This window comes from Lontra canadensis, unplaced genomic scaffold, assembly GCF_010015895.1.
Source record: "Lontra canadensis isolate GAN:19392208 unplaced genomic scaffold, GSC_riverotter_1.0 scaffold1, whole genome shotgun sequence".
Lineage (NCBI taxonomy): Eukaryota > Metazoa > Chordata > Mammalia > Carnivora > Mustelidae > Lontra > Lontra canadensis.
Window position 1 is genome coordinate 7,137,818 of NW_022630995.1, and position 14,049 is coordinate 7,151,866.

Here is a 14,049-nt window from a genome sequence, read left to right on the forward strand (position 1 = left end):
TGTTTAACTGACTGAGCCACCCAGGTGCCCCCCCTTTCAAATTTTTTGATACTTTCTTTTTTGGTTCAGAGTGTAAGTCATTGAAAAAAAAAATTCCTTGTGTGCTTGAAAAAGTATTCCATTAAGTCAAGTTTATTTAATTATGTTATTTAAATCTTCTAATTTTTCTAAATTATTACTGATTTTTTGTAGCTTTTTCCAGCTGGTACTGAGAAGAAATATGTTAAACTCTTCCTCTGAGTTAATTGATTTGTCTGTTTTTCATTGTAGTTCATTTAATGTTTATAAACAGAAAAGCTATGTTAGTACATTAAATTTAGAATTATATATTCATGTTGAATCAAATATTTTATCATGAAATAACTTATTAATGTTTTGTCTTAAAGTCTGTGTGAAGCTAATAAAGCTACACTAGTTTAATTTTGGTTACTGTTTGCATAGTGTATCTTTTTATACATTTTTACTTGGAAGTTTTTCAATTCTTATTTAGATATGTGTCTTGTAAACATCATATGGTCACATTTAGCTTTTTATATTCTTTGGCAACCTTTGCCTTTTAATTGGAATATTTAGTCTATTTATACATAATGTAATTTCTAGTATATTTCACCATAAGTCTACCATCTTACTATGTGTCATTTGTCTACTTTTGTATTTCTTTTTATTTCTTTGGATTAATTACATTTATAATTTCTTTATTTCCTTCTAATAATTTGAAAATTATACATCATATTTCTCACTTTTTAGTGGTTATCATAGACATTTGTTCAAGTCTAACATTATCTGATACTTGTATTCTTCTTCTAGGTAATACACATCCTTACAATACTTATCTCTGGTTATTCCCTTCCATCATATGCTAACATTGTTGTATATTAACTCTTATATATTTTTTAAACATCACAAGACATAGTTATTGTTCACTGTTCATTTAAGTGTATATTTACTTATAGCTTTCTTTGTTTTTCCTTTTGCATCCCTAGCCCTTTATCTGGGATCTCTTCTTTTCTTGGAGTGTATTATTTAGGATTTCCTTTTGTGATGAAACATTTCATTGTTAGTTTGCATGGATGTGTCTTTTTTTAAAATGTAAAAAAATTTTTTTTTAAGATTTTGTTTTTATTTATTTGACAGACAGAGATCATAAGAAGGCAGAGAGGCAGGCAGAGAGAGAGGGGGAAGTTCTCTCCACTGAACAGAGAGCCCGAGGCGGGGCTTGATCCCAGGACCCTGGGATCATGACCTGAGCCGAAGGTGGAGGCTTTAACCCACTGAGCCACCCAGGCACCCCTGAAAGTGTCTTTTTGCTGTCATCCTTAAAGGATATTTTTGCTCTCTATGGAATTTGAGGTTGGCAGTTGTTTTCTTTCAATAAAATGAGGATAACATTGTTTTGACTTCTGGCTTCCATTCTGCTTCTGGGAAGTCAGGTGTCAAGCCAATTGCTGCTCTTTTATAAGTTTATTTTTTTATGTCTGCATCTTTATTATTTCATTCAGCTTTTTATTAACATTAAATGGACATATAGAAAAGTATGTATCTCATAAGAATACATCTCTGTATATTTTTAAAAAATTAAACAACTCCATGTTACCACTGTGTAAGTCAAGAGAGAGAACATTAAAATCACTCCATAAGCTTCCCTTACGTCTTCTGTAGCCACTACTGCCTTCCTCCTCTATCCAGGTCACAAATATCCTAATTCTTTTTTTTTTTTTTAAAGTTTTTATTTATTTATTTGAGGGGATGGGCAGAGGGAGAGAATTTCAAGTAGAGTCCATGCTGAGTGCTGAGTCCCACAACCCAGAAATCATGACCTGAGCCAAAAACCAGAGTGAGACACTCAACTGACTGGGCCATCCAGGTGCTCCACAGCTATCTTAATTCTTATCAGCATAAGTTAGTTTTGTTTTTTTGTTACTTGGAATTTTCTCTTTGATCTTGTTTTTCTGAAATTTCACAATGTGTCTAGTTTGGATAACTTTTATCTTGCTTCATTGGGGTCTTTATGAATCTATGATATCATTTCTTTTATTAATTCCACAAAATTCTCATTTATTATTTCTTCAAATATTATTTCAACTCATTCCCTTTCTCCTCTATTTTTGGGACTTCAGTTAACATGAATCTTATTGAATTATCTTTTTACCTGTTTTTCTTTTCATCTATTTGTCTCTCTATGCCCCTTCTGCATAATTTATTATGATTCATCATTCAGTTAAATAATTTCTCCTCAGTATGGTTAATCTCCATCACTGAATTGTTAATTTTGAGTATTGTATTAGATGGTGTACAAAAATATAATTATAGCTCAGTGAATTATTGGAAAGCAAACATTCATTGAACCACCAGGTCAAGAAATCAAACATTGCCAACAACACTTTTCTTGTACTTTCCCAGTCATCTTAGCCCCTTCCTTCTTCTTTAAGGTAAACACTATCCTGACTTGCATGTTAATCACTGCCATGATTTTCCCCCTACATTTACCAAATAAACATGCATTCCTAACTACTATAGTCTAATTTTACTTATTATCCTCATAAAAAACTTTCTTTTTGCTCTCTTAATGTTATCCTTTACTCAACAGTAGTTAATTTCAATGTAGTCAAAATTTTTTTTAAAGATTTTATTTATTTATTTGACAGACGGAGATCACAAGTAGGCAGAGAAGCGGGCAGAGAGAGAGGAGGAAGCAGGCTCCCTGCTGAGCAGAGAGCCCAAGGCCGGGCTCCATCCCAGGATCCTGGGATCATGACTTGAGCTGAAGGCAGAGGCTTTAACCCACTGAGCCACCCAGGCGCCCCTGTAGTCAAATTTTTAATATTTTTTAAATTATGTTAGTCACCATATACAGTACATGATTAGTTTTTAAAATTAATTTATTTTTTCTCACCATAGCCTATACTATCCCTGATGTCCATCACCCAGCCACCCCATCCCTCCCACACTCCTCCCCTCCAGCAACCCTCAGTTAGTTTCCTGAGATTAAGAATTTTTTATGGTTTGTATCCCTCTCTGGTTTCATCTTATTTCATTTTTCCCTCATTTCACCTATGATCCTCTGCCTTGTTTCTCAAATTCCTCATATCAGTGAGATCATATGATATTTGTCTCTCTGATGGACTTATTTTGCTTAGCATAATACCCTCTGGTTCCATCCATGTTTTTGCAAATGGCAAGATTTCATTTTTTGATGGCTGCATAGTATTCCCTTGTATATATACACCACATCTTCTTTATCCATTCGTCTGTTGATGGACATCTAGGATCTTTCTGTAGTTTGACTATTGTGGACATTGCTGCAATAAACATTCAGGTGCACGTGCCCCTTCAGATCACTACATTTGTATCTTTTTTTTTTTTTTAAGATTTGTTTATTTATTTGACAGACAGAAATCATAAGTAGGCAGAGAGGCAGGCAGAGAGAGAGGAGGAAGCAGGCTCCCTCCTGAGCAGAGAACCCAATGTGGGGCTCGATCCCAGGACCCTGGGATCATGACCTGAGCCGAAGGCAGAGGCTTTAACCCACTGAGCCACGCAGGCGCCCGACTACATTTGTATCTTTAGGGTAAATGCCCAGTAGTGCAATTGCTTTTTTGATGTAGTGTTCTATGATTCATTGTTTGCTTATAACACCCAGTGCTCCATGCACTCTGTGCCCTCCTTAATTCCCATCAGTAGGCCAACCCATCCCCCCACCCCCCTCCTTTCTAAAACCCTCAATTTGTTTCCCGGAGTCCACAGTCTCTCATGGTTTGTCTCCCACTCCGATTTCTCCCCCTTCATTTTCCCCTTCCTTCTCCTAATGTCCTCCATGCTATTCCATATGTTCCACAAATAAGTGAAACCATACGATAACTGACTTTCTCTATTTGACTTATTTCACTTAGCATAATTTTTAATATTTTCTTTTATGGTTGGTACCATTTATGTCTGCTCAAAAAGTCTTTTTCTACTTAGAGATTAGGGTATCCTTCTATTATTCAGAAACTTAATAGCTTTGGTTCTCATATTTATATTTTAGTACACCTAGACTTGATCTTAATTATGGTGTATGACGCAGTCAAGTCTTATTTGTTCTTTATTGATGTCCAATTGTCCCAGAAACATTTCCTGAAAATAGCATCTTTTCTCCATGGCTCTGAATTCCTCATTTGCCATATGTCTTTATATGTAGGGGTGGCTTTTCTGCTCTTTATTCCATTCCGTTGGTATATTTGTCTAAGTTTGTGCCAGTATCTCACATTCCATATTCACTCTAGTGAATCACTTCAGATACATGTGCTGTCCCTGCTATGTATTTTATTCTATATATAATTAAATTCCTCCCAAATTGTTCAGTCAGTATTTATTAGGACATATCTCATATTTATCCTTCCCATTACTCACCAATCATTCTTACATTTCTGAGCTTCCATCTAGGGTCATTTCCCTTGTATTTAAAAAACATACCCTTGGGGCACCTCGGTGGCTTAGTCATTAAGCGTCTGCCTTTGGCTCAGGTCATGATTCCAGAGTTCTGGGATCAAGCCCTTCATTGGGCTCCCTGCTCAGCAGGGAGTCTGCTTCTCCCTCTCCCACTCCCCCTGCTTGTGTCCCCTCTCTTGCTGTCTCTCTCTGTCAAATAAATGAATGAATGAATGTCTGCCAAATGAATGAATGAATGAATAAATAAATAAAATGTATCCTTTATTTTCTTTAAAGCAGATCCACTAGTAGGAAATTCTGTCCACTTTTGTTTGTCTAAAAAAAAAAAACAACCTTTATTTTACTTTTTGTTTAAAGACTATTGGCAAAGGATAGAGAATTCTAAGTTGGCAGTTCATTACATTCATTGTGTTCGAGATATCATTCCACTGTTCCTCTGGTTTTTATTGCTTCTATTGAAATGTCAGATATTTCTTAGTATGTCTTTTTTTCTTTTGGATGCATTAAGATTTTCTTTTTGACTTAGATTTTCAGCAATTTAATAATAATGGTCTCGATGTGGGGTTTTTTTTTTCCTATTTTTTACCTTGAATTTATGTCTCTTGCATCTATAAAATAATGTCATTTGTCACTTTTAGAAAATACCTAGCTATTATTATTTCATGTATTGCTACTCTCTTATTCTCTCTTCTCCGTTTAAGAACTTAGTTTCATATATTAGACTTTCCCCATGTGTCTCTTATATTTTCTGTGTTTTCCAGCCTTTCATTTTTCCCTGGTTCATTCTAGATATTTTCTTCCAACCTATCCTCAAAATCAGTAATTCTTTTTCAACCTACTGTATACTTTTATACTTAAGCATTGACTTCTTAATTAAAGATGTATTTTTCAATTCTGGTATTTCTATTGGATTTTTTTTTATAGTTTCCATTTTGCTGCCAAAACTCTTTATTGTGTTCTTTTTGACTATTTTGTCTTTTCTAAAGTCTTCATCTAAGTACCTATTATCTGGATCTCCCATATGTTTATTTCTATTGTTTGTTTTTTTCTCTTGGTTTTTTATTAAATTAACTTTTGATATGCCTGTATCAATTTTTAAAAATTGTATACATAGCTTGAGTCTATGCATGATATCTTTCCCCTGAGAGGAATTACACTTGCTTTTATGTGGCTCTTGAGCGTACTCCAGGAAACCTAACATTGTACCATCTCTTAGTCCAGTTTGAGGAATTTACATTATTTGAATTTGAATTGTGGTCCATGAGAATGCTTATTTATTATTCAGCCTTATAGTTTGTGGACTTTTAGGGCCAACCCAAAGTAGGAAGGGGTCTCATCAGGCTGTACCCCTTCTTTCTACCTTGATGGCCCCCAGACCATTGCTATTACCTTAGGCCACAAGACTGTCAAAAGTGTCACTCAGACTCTTAATCTTCTCTCTGATTTGTATGTTTCCAGGGTTTTAAAAAAATAACTAATTGCTTGGCTCACTTCCCTGGATCTCTGTCTTCAAGATCCTAGTCTAGATATTCTTTATTATCTTATCTCCCTTATTCCTTACAACAGTGGTTTTATATTTTTGTCCAGCTTTTCTACGTGTACTCAGTATGAGAGTTATTATAAATTACCTAGTCTACTGTTATTGTAAACAGAAATTATTATACTTTTCTGTTCTAAAATTTTTATTTGGTTCTAAATCTTCTATATCACTTTTTCTGATTTCAAGGTTTTTTTTTTTTAACATTTTTTATTTATTTATTTGATAGATAGAGATCACAAGTAGTCAGAGAGGCAGGCAGAGAGAGAGGAGGAAGCAGGCTCCCCGCTGGGCAGAGAGCCCAATCCCTGGCTCTCGATCCCAGTACCCTGAGACCATGACCTGAGCCGAAGGCAGAAGCTTTAACCCACTGAGCCACCCAGGCGCCCCTGATTTCAAGTTCTTTCAAAAAGTTTTTGTGTAAGCTCTATATTCAACTCAGAGATCAAGAGTCACATGCTCTGTTGACTGAGTCAGCCAGGTACCCCATTTTTTTTTAAGTGCTGCTTTTTTGTTTTACTATTTATTTATTTACTTATTTACTTAAACTCCACCCCCAACATGGGGCTTGAACCCACCATCCAGAGATCAAGAGCCACGTGTTCTACCAACTGAATGAGGCAGGTACCTCAAGTTCTCTCAATTTTTTGAGGTTGACTTTTTTCTTTTTAAGCATAGTAGCTTTATCTGATAATTCTAATATCTGAACTCATGCTGTATCTGCTTTGGTTTTCTTTATGTCCCAATAGTTTTTATTTGTGGTATCACATTTCTTTTTATACCTGGTTGTCTGATTTTTCACTGGAAATTATTTGAAACATTTTTTAGGAATAATTTGAGGCTAAAGTGAAGCCTACTGGGGACTGGTTCATTTCTGTCCATTTTTTACTGGGGAAGATGTAGTTCTTAGGGTCCCAGCTTACACTGGGCTTCAGAGACCCCACCTTTGGAAGGCATTTGAACTTTGACTTTTCCTTCCCTCTTAGACCCAATAGGCCACAAAAATCCAAGCTCAGTTACACACCTGTTGGTCAATGGCAAAATCAGCTTAAGTATTGAAATTAACTCTCTGAGTTCTCTTGTTCTTGATTTTGGCCCAGTAATTCCTTACTGTCTTCTTGGCTCTTTTATATGTTTAAGAAGATTTTATTTATTTATTTGACAGGTAAAGATCACAAGTAGGCAGAGAGGCAAGCAGAGAGAGAGAGAGGAGGGAGCAGGCTCCCTGTCCAGCAGAGAGCCTGATGTGGGGCTCAATCCCAGGATCCTGGGATCATGACCCGAGCCAAAGGCAGAGGCTTTAACCCACTGAGCCACCCAGGTGCCCCTGTTTAAGAAGATTTTAAAATATTTTGTTTAACTTTGTAAGAATTCTCAATAGGACAGTTGTTTTGAGTTACCTACCCCTACCAAATGTGGTAATCATCAGCTTTTAAAAATAAAAGCACAGAGAAAGAGTGAGAGAAAGAGGAAGGTAGAACTGTTAGTCTATGTTTTCATTTTAGAAGTATGTTGTTTAATCTCCACATATTTTGGAATTTTCTAGTTATCTTTGTTGATTTCTAGTTTAATTCCACTATGGAACAAGAGCAGACATCGTGTGATTTCTATTATTTTAAATTTGTTAAGGTATGTTTTGTGGCCTACAATGTGGTCTTTCTTGGTGAGTGTTCCATTTGAACTTGAGAAAAATGTGAATTCTGTTTTTGGGTAGTCTGTAGATGTCAATTATATCAAGTTGGTTGATGGTGTTGTTGAATTTAACTGTGTGTCCTTACTGATTTTTTACCTGTTGGGCCTATCTATTTCTGAGAGGAATGGTTGACAGTTTCAACTATGATAGTGGATTTGTTTATTTCTCCCTGCAGTTCTATCAATTTTTATCCCATATAGTTTAATGTTCTGTTGTTAGACACATACATGTTAAGAATTATTATGTCTCCTTGGAGAATTAACACCTTTTCATTAGGAAATGCTCTCTTTATCCTTGATAACTTTTCTTACGTCGCAGTTTGGTTTAGTCTGGAATATAACTGCTCCTGCTTTCTTTGGCTTAGTGTGGTATATTTTCTTCATCCATTTAATTTACCTTATTTATTTATTTATTTAAAGATTTTATTTTTAAGTAATCTCTAAATCCAACCCTGAGCTTGAACTCATAACCCTGATATCAAGAGTTGCACGCTCTACTGACTGAGCCAGCCAGGTGCCCCTCCCTCCATTTACTTTTCATTTATATGTGTTTTTATACTTAATGTGTATTTCTTTTTTTTTTTTTTAAGATTTTATTTATTTATTTGACAGAGAGAGTCACAGCAAGAGAGGAAACACAAGCAGGGGGAGTGGGAGAGGGAGAAGCAGGCTTCCCGGTGAGCAGGGAGCCCAAAGTGGGGCTCTATCTCAGGACCCGGGGATCATGACCTGAGCCAAAGGCAGACGCCTAACAACTGAGCCACTCAGGCGCCCCTTAATGTGTATTTCTAATAGATAGCATATAGTAAGGTTGTGTGTTTTGATCCACTCTGACATTCTGCATCATTTAATTGGAATATTTAGATCCTTGATGTTCAAATTGACTATTTTGTGATATAGTTTTAATATCTACCTTATGTATTTATTTATTTAAATTATTTTTATTAACATATAGTGTATTATTTGCCCCAGGGGTACAAGTCCACAAATCATTACACATTTCACAGAACTCACCATAGCACATACCCTCCCTATCATATTTATTACTATTTCCTATTTGTTGCCCTTGTTTTGGTTTCTGCTTTTGTCTTCCACTCTTTTCCTGCCTTTTGTGGTTGTAATTGAAAATTTAATATGATTCCATTTTTTTTCTTTCTTAGCCTATCAGTTATAGTTCCTTTTAAACTTTTTTTTTTTTTTTTTTGGAACTTGCCCTACAACTTGCAACATACATTTACAACTAATCCAAATCCACTTTTGGATAACACTATACCACTTCACATGCATATGAGTGATTTTTAATAATAAAGTAATCCTAATTCCTTCATCCTGTCTCTTGTACCATTGTTACCATTCATCTCACTTATATATAAATATACCTAAGCATTTATATACAGAAGATATATTCATAAGCATGTGATCAAATACATTATTCATATTACTATTTTGAACAAACTGTTATCTGTTATATCAATTAAGAATAAGAAAAATATTCACTTACTCCTTTGATTCTCTTCCTTTCTTTATGTAGACCAGATTTTCTGGCCTTTATTATTTTCCTTCTCTCTAAAGTATTTCTTTTAACATTTCTTGCAAGGCAAGTCCACTGGCAACACATTTCCCCAATTTCTTTTTTTTTTCTTTTAATATTTTTAATTTATTTGACAGACAGAGATCACAAGTAGGCAGAGAGGCAGGCAGAGAGAGGGGGAGGCAGGCTCCCCACTGAACAGAGAGCCCAACGTGGGGCTCAATCGCAGGACCCTGAGATCATGACCCGAGCTGAAGGCAGAGGTTTTAACCCACTGAGCCACCCAGGCGCCCCACATTTCCCCTGTTTCTTAACCAACTAAAACATCCAAGTGCCCCTACATTTTTCTTTTTAATTGCTGCAGTTTATTTCATTGTATGGATACTCCTTAATTCACTTAACCAGTGATATATTGGAAAGTGCTTTGTGGTTCAATCTGGAATCTTTTAATAGGTGAGTTTAGCCCATTTATAGTTATGATGTAACAGATAAGCACAGTCTTAGTTTTCTTTTTTTTCCCCTTTAAGAGTCAATATGGGGGCGCCTGTGTGGCTCAGTTGGTTAAGCATCTGCCTTCAGCTCAGGTCATGATCCCAGAGTCCCAGGATCAAGCCCTGCATTGGGCTCTCTGCTCAGTGGGAAGTCTGCTTCTCCCTTTCCCTTCTCCTACTCTCTCTCTCTCTCACTCAAATAAATAAATAATATCTTTAAAAAAAAAGAGGAGTCAGTATGGCTTAGTGGTTAAGAATAAGAAATCTAAATATTCTGCATTCAAGTCAGCTGCAGGTCTGGGTGTGCTTCCTTTGCAGACATTCTGGAAATGAAGGAGGAACTAAACAAAAAAAAATTTTTTTTAAGGAAAAGACAGAGGCCTCTAGCAGTTATTGCCATGTGACTTTGGATAGGTTATTTAACTTCTACGTGCTTTAGTTTCCTCATCTGTAAAATAAAATAATAATGGTATCTATTTCATAGGGTTTTTGTGCGGGAATAGTGTCTGGAACATAGTAAGGAGTATGTAAATGTTGGTTATTATTATTTATAATATTATGATGTTTTAGTACACCTTTAAGAATATTTTTCTATATACTCTGAATTATTTTTAAAATACTGGATATGTTTCCTTTGATAACTTGGAAATTACTTTTTGTAATTATTTGTTACTGTTTTTTATTTTTATTTTTACTTTTTTTTTTACTATGTTACTTTCATAACTATAGCATTATTTAATATATGTAATCCTTTATAAACTAATTATTATATTTCTGTTTCCTTTTCTCTCCCACTCACTCATTTGATTTTCAAGGACATCTTATTCATCTTAGTGTTTACCATGAAACCTGTAATTAGGCCTTGTAATTTAAAATTTCAGTTTGAAAATAATTTTGACCCATTGACAAGGAAATCAGCATACATACACTCTTGTTTGCATCTTTTCTTCTTTCTTCAAAATTTGTTAGTAATATCATTTGTGCCTTATTAAGTTTTAAATATTCACTTTCTGTTTTGTGACCCTGATGCCCACCTTTGTCTAAGACTTAGTCCTGCACTAATGGATTCACTGTTAATGTTCAAAATTTTTCATTGTCATCGTTTACGTGAATGAAAATTTTGTTGGGTATAAATTTCCTGGATCATTATTTGGTTGAGGGTTTTCAGGGCTGTGTGCTAGTAGTTTCTTTCCCTTTAATGGGGGCAGCATTTTCTGATGAGTATTCATCCACCATTTCTTTCTTAGAGTATCTTTGAATAGATCCTGGATTGGTTTCTTTTTTATTGTTTCTTATTTTGTAACAAAGTGAGCCCTTTCTGGACTATTTCATTTGGGGGAGAAGCTGTGATCTTGTTCTAGGCTAGCAGGAATCCACCATGGTTCACAATGATGTTCCTTACAATGCAATCCTGGTTTGTGGGATTGACTTATACTTGCATTTGCTGGTTTGTTCATAATGAGTTGTTTTGCCTTCCATTTGGCCTCACCAAGAGATTTGCTTCCAGCAAATGAGTTTTTGTGTGATTATTCAGGCCTCCCTTCCTTGCTGCTCTTTGGTACCATTCAGTTCTAGGGTTGCTTTCACTGACGGCCCATGAATCTTGTTCCTATTTTATCAAATAAGGAGTTTTCTTTTTTTTTTCCTTTTCCGGATATGTCACCAATTTTGGATTACTGTGCTCTCCCCAGCTTTTTAGCTATAGGCGATCTCTTGGTATCTTCATAAACTTCTGTTTGACCTTGACTACATTTGGCAGTCCCACCTTGTTTGATGTGGATAGGGGTCATAGATCCTGCTTAGTTTCATCAGAGATGGAGCTACATTTTTTTCTCATCAGTTTAATTGTATTATTTGAGAGGAGAATGGGGAAGTATGGTCTTTTGACTATAATTAAAAAAACAGAGTATGCTTTTAACAATTTATACTGTTTATAAATTTTATTTATATGTTTTTCTTATGCAAAGATTTTAGTGACTGCTGAATAATTCAATGTTGTAAAAACAATTTTGGATTTTTTTTTACAACAGCAACTGAGGCATGAAAATCTGGTGAATTTGTTGGAAGTGTGTAAGAAAAAAAAACGATGGTACCTCGTCTTTGAATTTGTTGACCATACAATTCTTGATGACTTGGAGCTCTTTCCTAATGGTCTAGACTACCAACTGGTTCAAAAGTATTTGTTTCAGATTATTAATGGAATTGGATTTTGTCACAGTCACAATGTAAGTATTTAGTTTAAATAATTACTTTGCCAATGGTTAACCTACCAGATACCATCACTTCGTGAGATACTTGCCTAGCCTGAAGTTTGGACCAATAAAGTAATTGAAATGAACATGTTACTTTGATACTGCCAATTTTCATGTTTCATAATAACATGGAGTCTTTCCTCCAACATTTTACTATAAAAATTTTAGGCTGTACTGAAAGTTGAAAGCGTGTATATGAACACCCATATAATTACCACAAGGATTCTATACTTGTTAACATTTTGCTATATTTGCATTAGTCATCCGTTTACCCATTAACCTGTCTTATTTATTTATGCATTTGAAAGTAAGTTACAGACATCAGTACACTTCAACTTTGAATACTTCAGGTATGAATATTACACTGGAGTTTTGCTATTTTTTTCCCCCTAGGTAACATTTGCTGGGTGAAATGCACAAATTTTAAGTTCAGATTCTCTTATCCTAGTTGTAAAGTATGAAAATTCCTGCTCTTACCCTATAATCTATCATAATAATTTTTATATCCATTTTCAAAAAAGATTTTATTTATTTATTTGACAGAGAGAAAGAAACAGCAAGAGAGGGAATACAAACAGGGGGCGGGGGAGAAGCAGGCTTCCAGCCAAGCAGGGAACCTGACACTGGGCTCCATCACAGGATCCTGGGATCATGACCTGAGCCGAAGGCAGATGCTTAACGACTGAGCCACCCAGGCACCCCTAATTTTATATCCTTTGAGAATCATATAAAAGCCCCTGTAGGTGAAATGACACTTATAAATATAGTATAAAATAAATAACACAATGATTCTGCCATATTTTTAAATGTGTGTGTGATTAGATAAGTAACAAATGCTAGTAGTAGCTGTGGGGCTGATCCTGTGACCTCACCACGAATGTCTAGGATGTAAGAGAAGTTGGTAGCTTATGCAAAATGCTCAGCAATAGCAGGTTGCTTTTGTCCTCTGAAAGAGTTTAAAATAAATATATTTTTAAGGATGCCTGGGTGACTTAGTCGGTTCAGCAGCTGCCTTTGGCTCAGGTCATGATCCCAGAGTCCTAGGACTGAATCCCACATAGAGCTCCCTGCTCAGTAGGCAGCCTGCTTCTCCTTCTCCCTCTGCTGCTCTCCCTGCTTGCGCTCTTGCTCTCTCACTCTCTCTCTCCTGCTCTTTCTCTCTAGAAAATAAATAAATAAAATCTTTTTTTTTTTAAGATGTTTTTAATTTATTTGACAGACAGAGATCACAAGTAGGCAGAGAGGCAGGCAGAGAGAGAGGGGGAAGCAGGCTCACTACCGAGCAGAGAGCCCGATGTGGGGCTCGATCCCAGGACCCTGAGAGCATGACCTGAGCCAAAGGCAGAGGCTTTAACCCACTGAACCACCCAGGCGCCCCTAAATAAAATCCTTTAAAAAATAAATATATTTTTTAAATGTTCAAAATGAAGCTTACTTATGTTAGAGAGGGAGACTTAATAATTTATTTTGCCTAGCTGTAGAATTTTTAGTATTGTCTCCCAGCATCCTGTTTTCTACTTCCATAGTCTCTCCTTTAGAAATCCTAACTACTGACCTTGTTGTACCCTTTTTACATTTCTAACTGCCTGATGAATGCCTCCAGTTGGGTGCTCAGCAGTCTACCTAAAAGCCCATATGGCTAAAACTAAACTACTGATTACTCCATGAAGCTGAGTTTTTCTAGACTTTTCTTTTTTTGATGGAGCCACTGTTATTTTAGATTCCCAGGTTTAAGAAAAATGTCTAAGATTACTTCCTAAATTCTCTTGATTCTAATTGAGAATATTTCTAAATTGTATCTCTCCCATTCCATTTCTCTGAACACCAGCCTAGTTTAGGCCCTTATCATCTTATAGTTGTCCCATTGCTCTTCTCCTGGCCTCTGGTCCCTCTTTCTGATTTAGTTTGTTTATGGCCAGCATCTTTAAACACCACATTGGTTGTCACTTACATGGGTTCCCACTTCTCTGGGAAGTCTTTTTTTTTTTTTTTTTTTAAGATTTTATTTATTTATTTGACAGAGAGATAGAGAGGCAGTGAGAGAGGGAACACAAGCAGGAGGAGTGGAAGAGGGAGAAACAAGCCTCTCCCTGAGCAGGGAGCCCGACGCTGATCCCA

The 14,049-nt window shown here is 35.8% G+C and overlaps 1 protein-coding gene across 2 annotated transcripts in view; it reads left to right on the forward strand.

The window, feature by feature from the left end:
* Positions 1 to 14,049, forward strand: part of CDKL2 (cyclin dependent kinase like 2) — a 53,075-nt gene that overhangs the window by 15,606 nt on the left and 23,420 nt on the right. For both annotated transcript variants that reach the window (XM_032839032.1, XM_032838951.1), the window contains exon 3: positions 11,710 to 11,904. In XM_032839032.1, coding sequence (XP_032694923.1) covers positions 11,710 to 11,904 — 195 coding nt within the window. The remainder of the gene's footprint in view (positions 1 to 11,709; positions 11,905 to 14,049) is intronic.